The 21,565-nt window shown below is 36.1% G+C and overlaps 1 protein-coding gene across 2 annotated transcripts in view; it reads left to right on the top strand.

Moving 5' to 3' along the window:
• The window catches only part of JMY (junction mediating and regulatory protein, p53 cofactor), a 67,490-nt gene that overhangs the window by 15,182 nt on the left and 30,743 nt on the right, over positions 1 to 21,565 (top strand). For both annotated transcript variants that reach the window (XM_042028863.1, XM_042028862.1), the window contains exons 2-4: positions 3,169 to 3,342; positions 17,724 to 17,874; positions 19,718 to 19,887. In XM_042028863.1, coding sequence (XP_041884797.1) covers positions 3,169 to 3,342; positions 17,724 to 17,874; positions 19,718 to 19,887 — 495 coding nt within the window. The remainder of the gene's footprint in view (positions 1 to 3,168; positions 3,343 to 17,723; positions 17,875 to 19,717; positions 19,888 to 21,565) is intronic.

Here is a 21,565-nt window from a genome sequence, read left to right as displayed (position 1 = left end):
TTCCTGCTTTCCTGGTAGCTGCTAGGGCGAGCAGCAGTTTTTAACCAGGAGTCAGATATTTTGATTTATTTAGGCTAATCTTAAAAAACTTGTTCTCTAGACAATTCACCACTTCCATGAAAGGCATCTTGATGCCTTTCTTGTAGTGAGGGTCCCAAAGCTGAACACAATATTCAAGCTTTATGTCCAAGGTTAGTGTTTTTCCATGAAAATGGGGTCTGAATAGATGGATGGGTGTAATGAGGCTGTATGTTAGAAGTACTCTCAGGCTGGTTACTTTCCTACCTGTTTTGAAGAGTAGAAGAATTACTGAATAGCTCATTGATCTTTGCATTAAACCAAATAAGATGATAGCCTTTGGTTTCTAAGTAATTTTTCATGTTTCGTTACATCTTTTTTTTTTGCAACTGCAGATTAAATGAAATTTTGTCATGGTTTTCATTCAGAAAGCCCTCATTAGTCACAGGTAATTGATTCTGTGTGCATCGTTGCCTTAGGAACAGAGAATGGAAGCTTACCTTGTGTTAATAGTTAAAGAATATATATCTATAGTTCTTTATTAATTGGTTATGAATAACGTGCTGTCACTTCTGTGTTTGTTTTTTTATTGAAGGTTTGGTATTTTTGAAGGAGTTGAGAATTAGGATTTGATTTGATTTAGGTTTTGGGTAAACCCAACAGCAGACTAAATAGGACTGGACACAGACAAGACCATGAAGTTATACCCATTTACTTACCTTTTGTCTGCACAGGAATGTATTGATAATTCATTATTTTATCCCTACTGATTTCAGGGATGGACATGATTTTTTTTCTGAACAGCCAAGTAGTTGTATGTAGCTACTAGTTTTTAGTGTCCTTAAGATGTCTTTATACTATACTGATAGTCATAAAATTGAAATGGTCCTTCATTTCTTGGCACTTTCACTCCAGCTTGTGCAAAGTTGTGCCTGTCTACCAAAATACCAGAACTTTTAAATAGGCTTTAAGAATGGGCTGTGAATAAAAAGAAAAAAGCCCCTGCATTGTATTGTTCTGTCCCTGGAATAAATTTACCTAGGATTCCCCTTTTAATGATATTTAAATTATTAAATTTTCTCATATTGTCATTTTTTGTTGCCCTCTAGAGTTTATATCCTAGTGGAGTAGTAGGGTTTCATTATGAAACAAAGGTGTAAATTTATTTAATAGTAAGATACTAATAGCCTAAGCAACTAAAAGGACATTGTCATGTACTGGTAGAGCTACTCTACCCTCTTGCAATGGGTGGCTTGACAAGAAAGATTTAGTAGCTTGATGGAGAGATAATTACAGCTTAGGGACTGCAGAAGGATTTCTGATTGTGCCTGGGGAAGGTAGGAGAAAGGTGGTATATGGCAACTTTGCTTTTAGGCTCTAGTCACATGGAAGTGGAGCTGAGGAAGATGGTGTCTTCTTAGACTAGATGGTTAAAACAAATAGTGAGTTGGAATAATGTGTGAGATTCATGGGGGCTTAGGTCACGAGTCTGAGAGTATCTGGGTTGCTATAGTTTTAGGTTATGTGTGTCTAACACTAAAAGTTAATAAAATGCTGGTTTTAGAGACTGTATGCCCAGTGGTGGTGTTCTCAGTGAGAACTCAAATGCTGAAAGATACTGTGTGCTACTGGAAGAATAGAAGAGCTTAGCAAATGACTTTGCGATAGGAACAATTCTCCGTGTGAAATTGTTCAGGTAACAAAACAGTTTGCCTTGTGCTGCTGAGGAGTTTCACATCTGTTCTACATGGTCTCTCCCAGACCTTTCTTCTCTGGTAAGCCTTAATAAGGGAAAGCTCTTCCTGTCTTTTCATGGAATCTGACTGTTATTTTGATGCTGAACATGTAAATGAAGCCACTGTGAGCATCTCTTTGTTCTGCCCTGCATCCTCTCTCTAGCCTTCTTTAGTGCTTCAAAGGTAGAGTTACAAACCTTAAACAAACTTTCCATTATGAAGAAAAAAATTTTTCTTACCCATTCTGGTAACTGAAACACAGTTCACTATACAGAGAGTATTTCACAGATGGCTTAGCATCTAACTTGAATGAACAAATAGAAGATAGGATGTATTTATTCCACAGTGTTCCTAATCTTCGGTAAGTTTAAATAAACTTGGACTGTGAATATATGCTTTTGAGATGATAAGAACAAGAGACTGACTTAGAAAATGACGTAAGAGGGGAATTAATTTCAGGTAGTCTTGTCTTTGTAAAGACATCAAGTATTCCACATGTCTGTATGATATTAGCTTTTATTAAACAACTGAATATTTTTTATTAGAAATGGTGAAGCGTTTCCAGCACCATGTAAAGTCTGCTCAGGCAAATGCCGAAAATAGATGCAAAGGGAGCATATACAATAAAAAAATCATACGTTGCATCTAGTTTGTACAAACATGCGAATTTTCTGCTTCATAGGCACTAAAAGACAGAACAGACAGACATTGATGTTGTATTTTCTTATATGAATTAAGGTAGTTTTATACTAACAGCTAAGTATTTTTTAAAGATTATAACAAGGTAATTCCCCTTGTAAAGTTAAAATTAATGAAAACTTCATACATTTGAAGTTTTTTGATTAAACTTTCTAGGAAGTTTTGTTTTGTATAGATGCCTCTCTGTGTCTGAAGCCACACTGATGTGGTGGGGGCTGTGTGGGTCTAAATAATAGACTGACAAAAAAACACAAAACCAAAAATTCTCAAAAATGTAGGAGGTTCAAAATGCAACTCTTCTTCTTGTCTCCTTTTCTATCACTCCTTTTCTCCCTGCTCTGATACTTAAAAGTGGGAAGTGTCTGAAGTAGCATACTGGATTGCTACATTAAGTTGTTGTTTTAAGTTGGTTTTTTCTGCTGTCTTTGTGCTCATATTCATTACCTTCCAATAATTTTTGGAAATGAAAAGATCCATCTGAGTGCTGGTCAGTTAAGGTTGTCAGAGATGTGCTTATACTTAACTGGTTAAATTGAAGATTTGTTTCCGGGACTATGATTGTTTTGTTTTGTATTGTTTTGTTTTGTTTGTCCGGTGATTTTGTGGGAAGGAGAAGATGATGCATGAGGATAGGCTAAAAAATGTTTTTTAAATTACTTTCACTTTCAGCAGGAATGTTCCAATATTTTCATTAAAACTCATACTTTTTCTTCAGCTTCTGGAAAAACATAAGAATACAGAAAGTATGGTAGAGCTGCTTGAACTGTACCAAATGGAAGATGAGGCCTACAGTAGTCTTGCAGAAGCGACCACGGAGCTCTACCAGTACTTACTGCAACCATTCCGAGATATGAGGGAACTTGCGATGCTTAGAAGACAGCAGATAAAGGTAGGGCAAAGGCAACTGAGATTCTTATTAATTGGGAAGTTCTGCTTTTTAGTTCCTATTTACTAGTTCTGTTATGCGGTATACGAAGTGTTATTTTTCCACTAGATGATGACCCTATTTTTCTGGGCTCTTCACTCAGATGCGTGCTTTTGAAGAGTGAGGACGTCTGACATACGTAGCTAAACGCCGTCTGTTTATCTTACTATCTTACCCTTCAAATGCATGGCTGAATTAAATAGGTCAAACTTAAAATTTTGTGGTTACTGGGAATATTGAGTAATATATAAAATACAAAGAGATGTGCAGTATTTATACTATTGTTAATTCTAGAAGATTACATAGGAAGTTACTTTTCATTTTAGTTTCCTGAGATTATCTGGTGAACTGTGGGAAGTCAGTAGGTTTTTATGTGATGTTGCAAAAGACTTAAACACATGGAACCATATTAAAATATATAATTTGTGGTAACACTTGAGCAGTATATTTTCCTAAGAGCTAAAAAAGCCATCTGAAGAATACCACTTTTTGGTAAAATTGTTCTAGAATGAGTGTTTGTTATATTTGAAAGTAATTCTAATCTTGAATGCTTAGCCACAATTAACCAATGTTGTCTTTATTGCATCATAGAAGTACTTTGGATAAAATTATTAGTTCCTATGCAGATTATTAAGACTGCAGCCTTCTGATTCTAAGCTAAAATTTTGTTTCATTTAACTTTTATTGTAAATGTAATTTTCTCTCAGCTTGACACCTAGTTCAATTAGCCAACATTATTTTTACTATTTTCAACTCAAAAACAGTGTTTCTCTCTGATTTTGAGAAAGAATGAGGGAGGGAGGCAAAAGGATTTACGGTGTACTAGTTTTATTTTGATTGTGTGCCTAAAGTAATTTTTCAGGAATCTCACCAATCTTAAATGAACTTGGTTTTATAATGTGGTGATGTTTTAACTAAAAGTGCTTTTTTTTTCTCGTGAATGATAAATGTTGCTGCACAGAGAATTGTCACGAATATTTTTTTAAGATGTATTACACAGTTGAAGACTATAAACACGACATTTATTAAAAAGCATTCTTCAAAGCATGATGAAATAATTCCCATTTTATTTGAATTAATAGTAGAGAAAAAGATTGTTTGTTCTTTTGTAAAATAAGAGAAGGTAAATATTACAATGAGTAGAAATACATATTAAGAGTTGTGTTTTGCTCTGTTTTGATTTTTTTAAACCTCAGTACTCTCTTGAATTCCAGTTTTAAAATGCATCATTTCATATTCTTCCTGAAGGAGTAATGTTGGTAAACTTCAGAGGTGTGTTCTGTGGTTGACTGTTTTAGTTGTATGGAATTTCTTCTAATGTACATTATATTCTCTTCCTAATTTGGCAATGTTTGAGTTAAAAAACTTGGTCATCTGTATAATGCAGTAGAGAAAGATGCCATCTCTTGTTTTTCCTTCCATCGTTTGAGAGAAAGCAGTACTTGTATCTATGATGACAAAACATATATTATACTGGGTAGCTAGGGTTGAAGAAATGGTTTATAAATAGAACTTGTGCATGAAATGGTTTGTATTAACTTGTTGCATATGTTTTTCTGGCAGGCTTTAATGTTTTAGACGTTTTGTGTATTAGGTATCTGTTTCTGATTTGTGGGGAAGTTGTTTTTGTTTGGTTTTGGGTCTTGGGGTTTTTTTTTAAAGAATTTGGGAGGTCTTAAGTATTTTAATCAGATTAATTTTGTCAGTTTTCACAATGAGTTTAGAAGGAAGTTAATACATCACCTGTAATCTTTGGGAAGAGTGTGTTCTCCTTTTGGAGCAAGACATAAAAATTGGAATATATGTCATCTGGTGTTAAATTTCTGCTGTTCTGTGAAATTTTAAGGAAGATACAAGCCTACAGGAGGCAAGGGAGAAACAAGTTCTGTCTAATCAGTGGAAACTTTTTAGAGAAGGACATCTCTATTGTATCCAGATTCCTTCTTTGGAAAAGAACCCCACCAAACAACAAACCAAAAACGAAACAACCCAGAATGAAAATTCATAACAAAGTTAAAAAACGTGTGGAAGCTTGGAAATGTAGATTACTGTTGCCCATGATAGAATCTTGGTTTTTTATATATTTTAATTTGATTGTACACTAATTTGTCAGTTGTATTTGCTTCATTTAGTGTAAAGGATGGAACATTTAGGTGTGTGAGGAGTCAAAGCTGTTTTGTGAAGCACTTAAATATTTCTAGATTTGAAAAACAGAATGAAAAAAGTATAAAATCATGAAAGGAGAAAAGGGTAGGTTGTTATGAAATGAAATGTCACTGTGGAGAAGTAACTTCTGATGACATTTTTGCTTAATTATGGACTAGTCATCTGACCCTAGAACAATGTGTTCAGTAAGTGATGTGCTTCTCTTTTTTGGGCTTCCAGCATCAGAAACCTGGTTTTGTTTATATAAATGCTCTCTGTTTGTAAGCGCTGCTCAAATCCATAGGGACTTCCCTCCAAGCATGTCAAGATGCTTACCAGATACCATGCATTCTTGAAAGAGCTGAGCACTGCAAGCACAGCTGTGTTTTGGACTTAAATCTTTATATGTATGAAATCGGAACAACCCTTGATTGCCTCAAGGCCTTTATGAGTGACACAGAAATAAAAGCCAACTTGTAATGAATGGTATTATCAAATTGAGAAATGCCTATCAAAGAAACAAGTCTGTACTCATTTCAAGATTAAAATATAAGATACACTTAGTAGACACACTTTGTGTTTAGTATGACTGTATTTTGTAAGGTAAATGTGAAAAGTTGTATTGATAAGCCAGCCAAACAGTCCCTATGTTCACTGAATGCTGGAGAGGGCATAATAAAGGAATTGAAGGTAGTGTTATAATTTATATATACATAAAAGCTGGGCTGAATTTGTGTAGACATTTTCTGATTTAGTTACAGACTGTTGCTGGTTTAGTTGTAATAGTATGTAAAGACATTCAACCAATGAGTTTTAGCATGTTACTTTTATTATATGGGTTACTGGACCTTTTCTTCCGATTTCAGACTCTCTCATATTATATAGGCACCAGGCAAGTGAAGCTTGAAATTCAAATGATGTGTTACATGTTTTGGGCTCTCTGTATATTCTTCCAAGAATTGGGAAGACAACTGTGAACGTAAAACCACAGGACAAACAATGTTCATAGATTATTTTATCTAGCATTAGTGTTGAATTCTAAATGGAATTTAAGATACTCTTTTTTTTAAGAATTAGACTACTTGGGAACTAAGAAAAAGTGTTATATTTTTGATTCTAAAAAATCACATTTATGCCCACAATTTTTTCCTTAATCAAAATAAATAATTTCCCTGTGAAAATTTTGCTTATTTTTTTGTATGTGCAGAAAACACATTGCCATATCAGGAAAGTGGGAGTTAGTAGACATCAGTAGCTGGAAATACAAAGGCTAACTGCTTCTGAAATTTGGAAAAATCAGAATAGATATCTCTGCTCTGGTACCCTTGATTTCAGAAAGTAAATCTAAACTTTGTCAGATCTTCCATATGCAATGCTGAGTTCTTCAGAAAGTGTGGAGGGGCGTGACCAGTTAGTGGTTGACACTTGGCTACAGAACTACTGACAGTTACTGTGATCAAGCTTTAAGTCCTTTAAGACTAAGATATGAAGTATTCTTTGATACAACCAAATCTGGTTATTTAGAAAAGAAAAAAAACATATTTCAAAAAATAGCTTCATGGGCAAAACCCCAAAGCCTTTTGTTTCTGTACAGCTCTGTTCAACAGTTTTCATACGGACAAAGAAACTACCTTGCTAGTTAGAATTTTAATGGCCTTGTAGTTGTGGACAGTACTTCACAGTCATGATGAATAGGCACCGGGTTTGATCGAATGCCAAGTGAAATCAGTGGGAGGCCTTCTTTTTTCATGCTTGAGGGGTTTTTTTGATGTCCTGGTATTGGACTAAAGATAAAATGTAACAAATTGCTTCACAACCTACATGTAGGTGCCAGCAAAACTTCAAAACATGCATTCTTGAAGGTCTGAGTTGAACTGGTTTTGCTTAACTGGGAACTGATAATATCTCATTACGGGTGAAAGCCTAGAGCCACCATTACCTCTCAGCTCATCTCCAGGAAATAAGAACATTGAAAGCTTATCATATGTTAAATACATTAAACACACTCTTAGCTTCGTTGCGTACGTGTTAATTATTCTTACATGTTAGTTCACATGAATGTGGGGAGATTTTGGACTTTAAATACATTAATATTGAGGTCTAGCACTGGAAGCTAGAGATTAGAGCAGCATATACGTTGTTAATTCATAACACCCTGCTTTTAAAAATTTTGGAATCTTTTATTAGTCTGCTTTGCTTCATTTTCAGGCTTGCTTACGCAGATTCTGGTATATTAAAATACAGCTCTGGCTCAACTGTATGTGGATTTGTTTATTTAATACATGGTGGTGAATTGCAGTAGTGAACTTTATAACAAATTTAGCTTTGATTTATGCAAAATTAAATACTTAGAAATAAATTACGTTTTATTGAATATGTAAAATTTTGGTTAAAAATTAGTTTCATGAAGTATGAAACAAGTCCAAGGGAGAAGAAATTTAGTGATGAGAATAGCTAGCAAAACTGAGAAAGTTATTTTAAAAAGTACTTACAGAATATCCTTTTTAAAAAGTCTCACAATCACCTGAAGATGTTTTGGAGAAGGGAATGGGTTATCAGTACTTCACACTCTTGATTTGGTGTGTTGCTCCCATACATCAAACAGATAAATTCTGTGTTACTAAATCCACATTTTTATTATTGGCTCTTGAATAACTGATGTCTTGGTGAGCTGGTTTTTGAACTGTGCATTTTTTCTTAAGCCTCATATAATATTTTGTAGTACATCATGGACTTCAAGTGAAGAACGTGAAAGCAAAGCTACAGAAGGCATAATGAAAGCCACTAAAGCAACACTGGTTAAAATGTATAGATTATTTGCATGGCATTCAGCTCAGTTTCAGTCCTGTACTTTTGTGAACCAGAGCCTCCATGGTTAAGACTAGTGACTTGCTGACAACATGTTGGTGAAAAATGTCTGGTAAAAAACTCTTATGATAGTACTTAGTGGAGAAACTGTAAAACTTCAAAGGATTTTTAACTTTTTTTTTAATAGACTTGTAGCTGAAGGTGTGTCCTCACATCATCAGGAATAGTACTTAAATAAACTTAACTTTTGAAAAACCTGTAGACTAAGGAAGAAATACAAGTTTATGCAAAATGGTTAGAAACTTCATGGAAAATGTTGCTTGCTCATTTGAGAATCTGATGCAAAATGGTGAATTACGCTGGTTGTCTTTATAGTCTGATTCAAAAGGGTTGTATGTCAGTCTCTGTTTACAATCTGAGCTATAAATCCTCTGGACTATTTTATGGACTCAGAACATTTTGCAAACTTAAACTCAGAAGTTTACGGACTTTCTCAAAAAAAATAATGTTCCAAAGAGGTGATCTAATAGAGAGCAGGCTGGTCCTCTAAATCATGTAATGAAACTTAGTTCCTGGTGAGAGGTAGCTGACTGCAAAACTGTGGTGTGTGTCTGATTGCTTAAATCTGCCTGTCTGCAAAGTGAGTAGAGTGCAAGATTGTTTTGGGTGTTCAGCTATAAAACTGATTAGTAAGACTTGTAGAAAAATTTGATTATTTTTGAATTCTGAAAGGTTTATTGTTTTGTTTTTTTAAAAAGTTGCTGTAACAAAAGCTGGATAATAAAATAGTACGTGAAATTTCAATAAATAAAAAGTAGTGCCTGTGCAGAAGGTTGATGACAACCTCCAAAAGCATATATACATATTCATATGCACCTAATTAACTAACTGCTATTCTCAAGGAATAATGTATAAGCGTTATCTTGAGTTTGCTGAAAACAGCTTGCTATTCAGCATTTTGAAAGAGGAAGGAAAAAGGTTTTGAATTACTAGGGAGATAAAAAAACAAGCGCAAAATAGAAAACATCACACTTTGATATACATCAGTGGTATACTTACATCTTGAAGGTTACAGTTGTAGTTTCTTCCTCTCAAAAATGTACCACAGTGTCAGAATAGTTACAGTATGGAAAGTAAGGGTGTTTCCCAATTAAACATCCTCAGTGCAAGACCAGAGTAAAAGAATTGGAAAAAGAAGGCAATCCAAAAGAATTGGATTGCCTTCTTTGGAAAGCATGTGATTCCTCTAAGATAAGAAAGATCTGTAAATCATGAATGTTAAGGGGTAGAAATTATAGAAAATAGGGGTATTATATCACCTCGATGAACCTGTGGTGTTTTAAAACAACCTACAAACAAAGCAAAACCAAACTCTTAGTACACCTTACATGCTCTGTGGCAATAATTTCCACAGTTTAACTGTGGACGCCAAATACGTATGTGTTCAGAAGGAGACAGAGTCATCAGTGGCTGTTAATGATTCAGATTAACCATAAGCTCAGGAAGCCTGTAACAGAAGTTGAGAGTTATCCGTGTATCCATACCTTGTCTTAATTTTTTTTTTGTCAAGTGCTAGTAATGGAGGAAATAGTGCAGAAAAATGTGAAATCAGTGTATCCATTCAAAAAGGCATCTTGATGAAACTTTGAAAGGCTGGTAAACATGCAGAAAATTCTAAATTACGTGTCCCTGAGGATTAGAGACAAGGAGGGTGAAACCTAGAAATGTATGGTTTTTTCTTTCCTTTGCAGTGTTGGAGATAAGGAAAGAGAAAAAAGGAGGAGACTTTGATGCAATGTTATTCAGACTGTGGAGGTCAAGGAAAGGGACTGAAGGCCTTCAGAGGTTGAAAAACTTGCTGAGAGGCTAAATTTTGCCAAAAGATTTTTTACCTATATCTCTAAATAGTTTGAAATCTAATACTTTTTAGTACTTCTTTTTTCCAATAATGCTCTGAAAAAAACCTTTTGTAAGCTTTCATCATATTTGCTAACTTCATACTGAAACTTACAGGGCTTTATTTGCTAGTTGTTACAGTTATTTTCAGTATACATGTTCGTGGCTATTTATGCCTTTAATCTGATTTCTTCTGGCTAATACTTGTGTCATTATTTTTCTTTTTTCAGTATATCTGTACATAAATATTGTCAACCTTATTTTGATGAACTCTTGATACATATACTTAACATTTTGTCTGTTGTATAAATTACAGATTTTTTAACAGATACTTTAAAAAGCCATCCAATCACTTTCATGCACAAACAGAATCTAGAATGTCAGGAAACACTCAAGCCCACTTGCCTTAGCCTTTGAGTTTACTTGGCTTAAACAACATTTTCAAATACCTGGTAGAATATGTCTTCTTAAAAATACAATTTTTAAAACATAAAAACTTCCTTTTTGAAGGTGAATTCTCTTTTAGTCTAGGATTCAGTCAATGAAGCTGAAATGTATATAAAGGTTTTATGATATACAGATGAATAAATAAGGAAGGCGTAGTGCAGGGTACATTGTTTAGCCTTAATTCTGTCGATTGCCAATATAAAATACTGTAACTTAGTGTTTCTAACACTCTTTACATAAATTCTTACGTGTCTGGCGAAAAACACCACTTAAATAAACCCAGTCTCCTCTTATGCTTGCCATAACCTATATCTTCTATGATTTTTCTCTTCTGACTACTACTTAGTTTTTCAGCATTCTCCATAGTTCTGGAACAAACATTCACCACTGCACTTCTCAGTACAATGACATTATTATTCAGTCTTCTTTCTGTATGTCCTAACATCTTGTTTCCTTTCAGTTTGTTGCTTCCTTTACGGTCTTGACTGAATTGTGTATGTTGTTCTCCGATGTTTGAAGATAATCAAAACTCCTGTATTTTTAGTCCCAGGTGTCAGGTATTTTGAGGAATCTAGACCATGCAAACTAAATTAGTTTTTATGTATTGAAGTCTGTGTCTGTATTCCTTAGGATAAAAATAGGAAAACTGTATCGCCCTTTTTAAAGCTGAGTGCTTTCACTTAATATATTTAGGGGTGTTATGTATAGAATTATAACATATTTGGGGAAATAGTGCTGGGTTTGTGTTAATAGCTGGGAGCACAGTTAAATTAAAAACAACAACAAAAATGTAAGACTAATTTGGAGAAGTCTCTGACCAGATGAAGCTGGAATGCATGCTTTCTGGCTACTATGTCTAGCAGGCTGTGGTTGGAATTGCTTGTTTGACCTCCTGGAGAATGAAGATAGCTGAGCCTTTGATCTGAAACATGTTTTTACATATATTCTATTTTGTGTTTTGCCACTGTCATCTGCACTGATGCCATGAAGATTTCTTGCCTTTTCTTTTATATCCCTGTTATACCTTTTTTACAACTTCTGTATTCTTAGTGCTTTTTGCCTACATTCTTGGACTTGTTTGTCAAGCTAAGAGACTAAACATTTTAGAAGCTTTGTAGCCAGGGATCAGTGTGCCCCAAACCCCAAGGTCCTCTCCAGAGCACATTCTGTAAACTAAGATAGAACCATCCAGGGGAAGGTTCCTTGGGGAGGGGGTCTCACTCGAGCCTCTCATTGGGGAATCTTTGATAGATATGCTAATTAGTAAGACCTATAATGTTATACCTGATCTTCAGGGGGGAGGCATTTTTTTTTGTGGGGTGCATATCGATGCATATGACCTGGAGGTGTGCGCCTGAGGATCCTTAAAATAAATACCAAGGTACAATCCCTTTTCCCCTTCTAACCATGCATGACTCTTGATTTTAAGACCAGGAAAAGGCATCAGCACTAGTCACGCAACTTACTCTTTTTTTTGTTCTTACAGTTAACTGACTTGCTGTTACAGCTCACATTTTTCTCCTTTTCTGCCTATTACAAATCCATCTAAGAGAAGGATAACAAAGGGAGCTGGAGAGATGTGACACATCCCTGCCTAAGTTATTACATGGCCTGGGCCAAGTCGTTTTTTCTGTCAGTCTTGTCCATTCTCCAGAAAAGAACGTGGAAAGTTCTTTTTAGACCTTCACTTAGTAGACGTATAATATATGTGTATCCCATAGTTTCAGGCCTATTTGTCATATTTTCTCACAATAAGCTTACTTTACTCTCTTCAAAACTCTACAATTTGCAAACTGTTCCAGAGAAGGATGTTTCCAGTACAGCGTTGCCTCTGTTGGTCCATTCTCATTTGTTTACAGGCTAGTTTAGGAACCTCCTTTCAGTTTGTTTTCTCTGAAGAATTCATTTGTTCTCCTTCAGAAACATATCAATACAGTTTTGAAATGTGTTCTTTTGTGTTCCATTAGTCTGAAGCAATAGCTGATGAAAATAGGTGTTTGTGTGATGTGTTAAAGTTAATGGCTTCTGCACTTTCTATCCTTTCTTGTGTATTTTGCGACAACCACTTTTGTGAAAGCTGTCATAATTTTCTTAGCTTCAAAGCATCATTTGAAGTAAAACTTGTAAAACATGAAAGTCTACAAAAGCAAGTGGCATCAGCGGGGGAAAAAAATCACAGTGAATTTTACTGTGAACCTTAGATTCCTCTCAAGGAGAATATAGGGCTTTTAAAGGAAGAATAGCTGGAATGTTTTAATGAGAAAGTGATGAGTAGAAGAGAAACTGTGGATTTGGCTTCTGATCTAGTTGTGAGATGTTTTTCTGTTAGACCAGGCTTTCTTCAAAACTTTTGAGTCCAAATGTGCAATTCCAGACCAAAAGCTCACTTTGTAAAATGTTAGGTAATTGAAAAGCCTTTTAGGTTGGGAAGAAACTTCAACTACATTACAGTTACTTAATTTTTAACTAAAATTTTTATTAAATCAAAAGCACATACACAGGTTTACAAGAAATGTCATTAGATGACAGCACTTTTTGGTTATTCCTTGCTCACTCTGTCCATTTCAATTCTTTGTTGCCTTCTTTTAGTCATATCTAGCATGGACAATAGTAATTAAAAATTATTTGCTTAGTCTCTAAAATGACATCTCCTCTTCTATGAGCTATAAAAACTGAAGATGCTTGCATCATAAAGGTGAGCAAAATAAAGCATAAGCAGGTTATGCATGTATTGCAAACAGTAATGGAACGCAGAAGCACGTAAGAGCTTCCATTAATTCCATAATGAGAGTTACTGTCTCACATCAAGGTGATTAATTACTGAAGAGAATATAGTAAACAAAGTCTTCAAAACTCATGAGCCTGTTCATGTTGATATTTAATGGTCCACGTGTTACTCCCTTTTCCTTTCTAAATTCTTAGGTAGGATAAATTGAGGGAGTGGTCACTTCTGTCATGAAGGTGTTTGTAGGTGAGGAGGAAACCTGCCTTTTCATAAGCTGCAAGCTCCAGAGGCACGTTCCTTATCTTTACTCCCCAGCTTTTCCTCCTGTTACAGCTGTGGTCTTCACTTAAACTGCCTTTTTTTCCCCCATGGGCTTGCTTTGTAGTTCCTGTGATAACATATACTGTAAATAATTTCTATCTTCTATATAAATGTACCCCAATTACATAATTTAAATTGAATATTAGGATTTAATATATTTGTATAGATTTGTTCTGCTGGCACTTTATTGGACTGGAATATAATTCCCAGACAGCCATTTGGCAAGGGGGACCATATATATTTTACCCCTGTGTCTCAGTTGTTAATCTCTGTTTTTCTCTGGGGATTGTCTGTCCTGCCCTGAAAGGATGACAAGCATACATTTAATTAATGACCAGTAGGTTGTAATAATTCTCTAGGTAGGTTGCACTTGAAAACTGGTAATTCTTCTCTTAAGTGGTTGGTGCTGGTCTGTATTTGCACTCACAATGTGGCTATCTCCTTTTAATAAGTTTTCCCAAAGTGTGCCATGTCCATCGCCAGAAGTGGCTTTTTGTATGCCCTCTATCTTCCAGTTTGTCATAGTTATTCAGTTTTGTTTATAAAGAATGACTGTAATTACCTTTGGAAAGGTTGCAATCAGTATTTTCATTTACGCTATGGTTTTTTGTGGGTTTTTTTTAAATAACTATTTTTCATTTTTACTTTCTTGATGGAGAAATTGGATCAGGTGGAATGAACTGGCTGGATGGGAAGAGACTGGTTTTATCCACAGGGAGCATTGGAGCACCTTCAGGTGAATGGAGTGGCTCTCAGAGACCACAGGGCGTGTATGTCAGGTGAACCCAGCAAAGCAAGCTTGGGCAGGAACATCACAAGCCTGCAGTGGGAAGCAGGGAGCAGAAGACAGCAGAAGACAGCCAGACCTGAGGCACCACTCTTAAAGTTTGCTGCCATTCCAAAAGTCATTGACCTAATAGAAACACAGGTGGGAGCTGTCTTCAAGGAGGCAGTGCAGACTCTATTCATTGAATACCATTCTGGAGTCTCCTTCTGAGAAGTCTACTTTTCCCAAAATTACATCCTGTCTGTCGTTGTATCCAAAGAGTATCAAAGATCTCTGTGGCTGAGGGTTCTTACTCTAGCCTGGAAGCTTGGCTCTTCTGAGCGTTTGCAGCTCTCGCTTGTTCTTGAGCTTTCTCATTCTGAATTTGTCACCTTGAACCTCAGTTCTCAGGCTAGCATAGCTGTGGAGAGGTTGTGGCTGTGGTACTCTGGTCCAACAGCTTCAGAAGTGAAGGGAACAAGCTTTTCAGTTTAAGGTTCATCCTTAGATTATAGCTATTCAACTTTATTTAGAAAGCATTTAGGATTTTTCACCTGTCAGAGACTGTTCCCCACTGGCACTTAGATTGTGTCTTCACCTGTAGATTGGATGCTCCCTTTATAACAGTGAGAGCCTCATTCCTTGTCACAGTTTACAGTGACCATCATCTAAGCCCCACATAGCTGCTTGCTCGCTCCAGCTCAGTGGAGTGGGGGCGAGGAAAATCAGAAGGGTAAAACTGAGAAAATTCATGAGTTGAGATAACAACAGTTTAATCGGCAAAGAAAAAGCTGTGCACATGAAGCAAAGCAAAACAGGGAATTCATTCACTGACTCCCATGGGCAGCCATCTCCAAGAGAGCAGGGTAACAGTGACTTTGAAAGACAAACACCTGTCACTCTAAACATTCCCCACTTCCCCCAGCTTTATTGCTGAGCACAGTGCTCTATGGTATGGAATGTCTCTGTTGGTCAGTTGGGGTCAGCTTTCTCAGCTGTGTCTCCTTCCACCTTCTTGTGACACCCCCAGTCTCCTCTCTAGCGGAGTGGGGTGAGAAGCAGAAAAAGGCTTGGCTCTATGTCAGCCCTGATTAGCAATAGCTAAAATATCTTTGTATTGCTAAGACTGTTTGCAGCACAATTCCAAAACAGAGCCCATACCAGCTAATATGAAGAATATTAATCCAGCCAAAACCAGAACATCCATCCTCCATTATTTCATGGCTTCAGAGCCAGAAAGTTAACGTTGTATGTGTGTGTCCCTTAGGCAAGCTGCAGAATGCAAAGTCCGAAAATGAACATTAGTGGTATCTTTGTTTTTTTGATTGCACGTCACAACACTTAAGAACCACGCATAGAGTTTGACTATCTGGCTAGATTGTAGGTGTGGGCTGCGCATGAGGATAGGTCAAGCAGCATTAGGGAAATGCTTCTATCCTTTTTATTTTTCTGGGGCTGCTTTCACACTTCTGTTAAGCATGCCACTGTCCCTGCAGCCTTAAGGCAAGTTGTTGATCTGTTCTTGTTCATGCAATTGCTAAAGCCAAGGCTTCATGGATTTTCTGTGTGTTATTATATGAGTACCTTTAGTGTGAATGATGGTATATGGATGATATACTTAGGGTTGTGGATAATGAAAAGCTGCTTCCCTTTTTTGTTACTTGTAAGTACTTGACCTAGGGAACAAAGATACAATTGTATTATGCAATCATAAAACTCTCTAGCTTGCGCCATGTGTAAATAATGTTTTGGCAGATAAAACTTTGTGAAAAAATGGTACTTTGAGGCTTACTCTCCTAGAACTCAGGCCTAATAAGAATGTTACTCACATTACTCAGTGATCGTGTGTCAATTCAGTGTCAAGTTACCTCATCTCTACCAAGGAGCAGAAGAGGAAGACTTTTAACTGTGTTGAATTTGCTGTTTCAGAGTTCTGTGTAAATGGAAAGCATTAATTTAACTGGTGTGTGTGTGTGTGTATATATATATATATATATATATACACAGTTCAGTATTTATTTAGAAACCAGTCTGTCCACTCATGCCTATGGGAAACATGGTACATACATGTTCCATAGAATGACATGTTACAGTCTGTCTAGTAAAAGTGTTATTCACTTACCCCTTGTCCACATTATACTTCATCTGTTGCCTTTCTAAGAGTTTTGGAAATACATAAGGAGTAGATTCAAATATCTTATTAATGTACTCTAAATGTTTTTCAAGAAATGCACAAGTATTTAGAAGGCATCTATTTGTTTTTACTTGTAAAAATCATCCCTTTAAGAGATGGGACAAGTGAATATGCAGAAGTAGGTCCTGAACAGTCACTTAAAAATCTTTCATTTGCAATCGAACTGTAGAGTGGAGTGGCTCTTTTAGACCAAATTGGAGCTTTGTGAAATCAATATTAATACTTGAGGCATTAGAACTTCAGGCTGAAATATTTGGGGCCATAAAAGGTTATGAGCACTTCTGGTTTTGCAAAGTTTTGTCTATAATATTAAGGTGACTTCTTGACTGATAGATAGGGAAAATATTCAAAATTAATGCTTTGGTATTGCATGACAGGCTTAAATTTTTAATGAAGATATAAAATATGTAGTTTGTTGTTGTAGTGTGACGTGTGTAAAAATTCTTTGCTTTGGGAGAGAAAGCTATGTTTTTATTAATTTTAAAACAAACTCCAGGTCTTTTACTGTCTTCAGACTGTTGTCACCTCAGAAAAAAATTGCCTTGATCTTGACAATGACAGGATGTTTGAGCTCCTAGGCACGAGGAAAACATATTTTTTTTAAGTCATCTATAACAAAGAAAAAACTTGTAAAATACTGATGATCACTTACCACTACCCCAAACACAACTCTGGTTTCCAGCTTCATTCTGATTGAAGAGCATTTATTTACTTCAGAATGAAATAGTCCAGGCTGGAGTAAAGCCTGGATGAAGCATGCTTGTTATCTGCAGGTAGTAAGATACATAATGAAAAGATGCTGACAAATCAAACTTACATATGTGGGTTTTATGCTTCCAGTAAGAAGAATAGTTATGAAAGGTGGATGTACTTTTTCAAGAGGAGGGAGTGCTTCTGAAAAGTTTTTTGCTGTTGAATAGAAACTGTGGTGGTAGTTTTATCTCCTTTTTCTTTAACTTTCTTTGTTATCCCTGAAACTGTTTGCTGTTGGCAGAATAGCTGCAACTAATTGTGTTTTTAATTATGGGCTGATTTATTTTCAGATCTCAATAGAGAATGACTACCTAGGCCCCAGAAGAATTGAGAGTCTGCAAAAAGAAGATGCTGATTGGCAGAAAAAAGCCCACATGGCTGTGCTTTCTATTCAAGATCTTACAGTTAAATATTTTGAAATAACAGCTAAAACACAAAAAGGTAGTTATTTTCTGCCATCCTGTCCATCACATAAAAAATTAAATTATTTAATGTTTACCATGTTCTGCATTGTACTATTTTTACAATAGTTATTTTTTTCATCAATCCTTCATGAGAAAAATGCAGTTGTCGTTCCTGTTTGCTTTTTCTTCTGTGTCTATTTGAGTCTTTCACCTATAACCCTTTTCAGATCATCATCAGAGGTGAACAGAATAGAAATTTTAAGCAGAAGTTTTATAGTCACTTTCTCACTGTAATTGTGTTAGTGGTACTATGTATTTGCAAAGGATTTAGGAAGCATAGAGTCCCTGGTGGATTCTGTTTTCTGTATTAGATATGGCAGACCCCCATAGTAAGTTTTAATTGTCTTTCAGTTAATTTCCTTTTCTATTCTCCCTTGCCTTTCAGTAATTTTTTTCCTAGCTCTAAATATTAAGCAACTGCTCAGTTTAACTACTCAGTGAAAGCTGCTCTGTTGTTCAGAAGCCTTCATGGATATAACGTTGGCTTTTCTGTGTTTGAAAAATGTGATGGTTTTACTAAGAAGTTGGTGCAGTAAAGAGAGGTCAAATAACTTGGCATGTACCTCTGTGCTCCCATCCTTGTACCATTTTAACTTAAATAACCAGTTTAATAGGGCAAACAGGCCTTTTTTAGTTCACTGAAAAAGTTTGTACTGCTGTCCTCTCCTGCCTGACTGTAGGTCCCTGTTTCTTTTTTTGCCTTGGTGACTGATTGTGCAAACAGATAAATGAGATGTAGAAGAAATCCTTTTTTGACTAGTAGATTTCCTGTTATCTCTGTATATGACTGCTACATCTGACTCTAGAGAAGCAGGCACTGCAAATTTACTCTTTTCAGTGACAACCCAAGTTAAAAAGAACGTGAAATTTCACCTTGTTCTGAAAGGGTGACTTGATAGGTTAAAGCATGTTGAAATAAATTTAATTAGAGCAAATTCTAAATGCACTAATCAGCTTCCCTCCTTTTCTAATATAAGAAAGGCATCTGATAAGATACATTACTAGTTGATAATGCATATTCATAGGTACTCACTTGTTTTTGTTCACATGCTTTTTTATGTATAGCAGTCAGGATTTGGGGGAAGAGCAGTGGAAAGTGACGTGCCAGAAGGCTGATTACAGCCACAGACCTTTAATATACAGGTTATTTGCCTGGTTTCTATGTTTGGGGTTTTTCTTGGCCTCCTGCTGATAGCAGGGTAGGCTTACATACCCAGATACTAACAGATGACAGAGGAAAAACACATGAGAACATAAAGGTATTTCTTATTACCTAAGAACAGCATGTAATAGCATGTGGTGACTGAATGCCACCCGTTTGATTCCATTACTTTTGTGGCATTTGCTTTGCAAAGCTAAGTACAGTATCGTGTGATCTATGTATTAACAATGGTGAAAATCTTGTGTGGGTCAGCCTAGATGTTATCTGGGACCCAAGAATAGTAAATATGAATCAGCCAAGGGACTCCTGGGTTTTGAGGTAATAGGTAGATGTTATTTTAATTTAATGCAGTGTTTTTACAGAATTCCACTTGAAGTTAAGCTGAAATTTTTGTTTTAAATTGTCATTTTTTTCACTCTTCAGATTTATTTAAATTTATGACTGTACCATAAATGTTATTAAGGTAAGCTGTAGACTTTAGTAGCTGATAATTGGTGCTTACAGAAGTGGGGAAAATTTGGGATGCAGTTTAAGACCAAATGTTTGCATTAATGAGATTTTTATTAAGTACAAATGTGTGCATTTTCTTTGCAGTAGGATCACTAGTTGTCTAAAGAGTAGACTAGTAAGATGCCAGCCTTTTTTTTTTCCTTTGCAGCGGTGTGTGATCGAATGCGAGCAGACCAGAAAAAATTTGGTAAGGCAGCATGGGCAGCAGCAGTGGAACGTATGGAAAAGCTTCAGTATGCGGTTTCTAAGGAGACTTTGCAGTTGATGCGTGCTAAAGAAATATGTTTGGAGCAGAAAAAACATGCGCTGAAAGAGGAGGTAAGTTTTCATGCCAGTAAGTAGAAAATTAAAGTATGCATAAAGAAGCAGTGCTAGACAAATGATATTGCAATGTAGGTGTGGTGAGTTTTGTGCCACTTACGTATGTTTTCTGTTCACCTTTTCCTGGTTAGTCAACCAGAAAGGCAGTTTTTACTGTTGATGTTTACAGCTGTCCAGTGGGATGAGTAAAATGAAGAAAAGGGATGGGACAGAAATCTGCTGCTGCATAAGCTCTGCAGTTTAGCTCTCAGAGGCATGACCACCTTTTCAGAATAGCTCTGACATTCCAGATGGAAGGTGTCTGACCCTTACTAAATACATGGGTAGCTGGAGGGTTGTGTTGCACTCTCTTTCTCTGCTTACCTTAGTTACTAAGGCAGTCTTCCAGAGGGGACTGTACTAGCTACAGTTTTCCTGAGGAGAGAGTTCATGCATGAAACTACGTTTAAATGCCTTAGTAGGAAAAAGTCCACATCTATTGAGTTTTATGACACCTCCTCAAAAGCAACAATGCTACAAATTCTCTTTTAAACTTTGCTATCATATGGACATTTGGTGCAAAGAACTTTCTGTCATACTAATGTTAACGTGTGTTCTAGCAATTAGATGATTGTTTTAAGAGAACTTTTCAAACGTTTCAGCAAAATTTGACTAAACTGATGGCACTGTTATGAAAAGGTTATCCAGAGAATTCACGACTTTAGCACTGCACAGGCTGGTAGGTTTGTAAGGCTGACAGACTATGTGTCTATTTTAGGAGCCTCTGTAGAAGACAGCTTGGTCTTTGGGGAAGAGAAGAGTACATGCAAGACCCAGAGCACAAAAATAGGTTTACTGCATTTCAATGCTCTTCAGATTTAGAAAACGAAGAGTTGTCTGAAAACCTGAGTTTGTCAGGCTGTTGTCATCCTTAGCCAAGAGCTGATGAGACAATCCAGTAGTACTAATTGGAAATATATTGAATATGTTCACTTACTTAGAGTAACTGTACATCTTCTTCTTGTAGCACGTCTTATTTTTCTCCCTGAGGGGACCTGTGAATTTTTGTTGAATGAGATCTCAGTCTGGTAGATGAGTGAGTGTTCATTCTGATATGCTGAAGTATTAGGAACTGCGCAGGAAAAGGAAAAGTTTGTTGTAGTATACATTGAGATGAAAGTGCTGAGCTGTGAATTTGGGGCTTTTGGGGACAGAGAAGTAAGGAACAGCTAATAGGCATGCTTCTTTGGAGTGATGTATTACAAGGTATTGAGAGCTCTGGGTCTGAATACAGTGATAGGGAGATATGAGGACCAACCAGCTTCTGCTCTGAAACACATCTTGTGTTCTGAAAATGTAAAAGCCTTAAGTTGAATGTGAGAAATGTGACTGAGAATCCTGTCTTGGCGAAGAGTGGTGGCAGTCTAATAAAGAAAATACTTGTAGAACTGAAATACCTCCTCTGGCAAACCATTTAGCAAGTGTATTCTAGAAGATAAAAACAGGATATTCATTTGAAAAGACTAAAATGCTCAAGAAATTAATATATCTGGATTTTAGCTGAAAAAAAAAGACAATTCAGAGCAAAACCACCATATGACTTTTTATAAGGAAGCTGGTGGTGTTCAGCAGGTTGTCTATGGATTTTTGAACATCAGTCTTCAAGAAGAAATTTTTTGCAAGGGCATATTGTGGT

This window comes from Corvus kubaryi, unplaced genomic scaffold (genome assembly GCF_017639235.1).
Source record: "Corvus kubaryi isolate FWS band 111438036 unplaced genomic scaffold, C.kubaryi_AGA036_p1.0 37308, whole genome shotgun sequence".
NCBI classification, from domain to species: Eukaryota; Metazoa; Chordata; class Aves; order Passeriformes; family Corvidae; genus Corvus; species Corvus kubaryi.
This window is presented reverse-complemented; position numbering and strand designations above follow the sequence as displayed.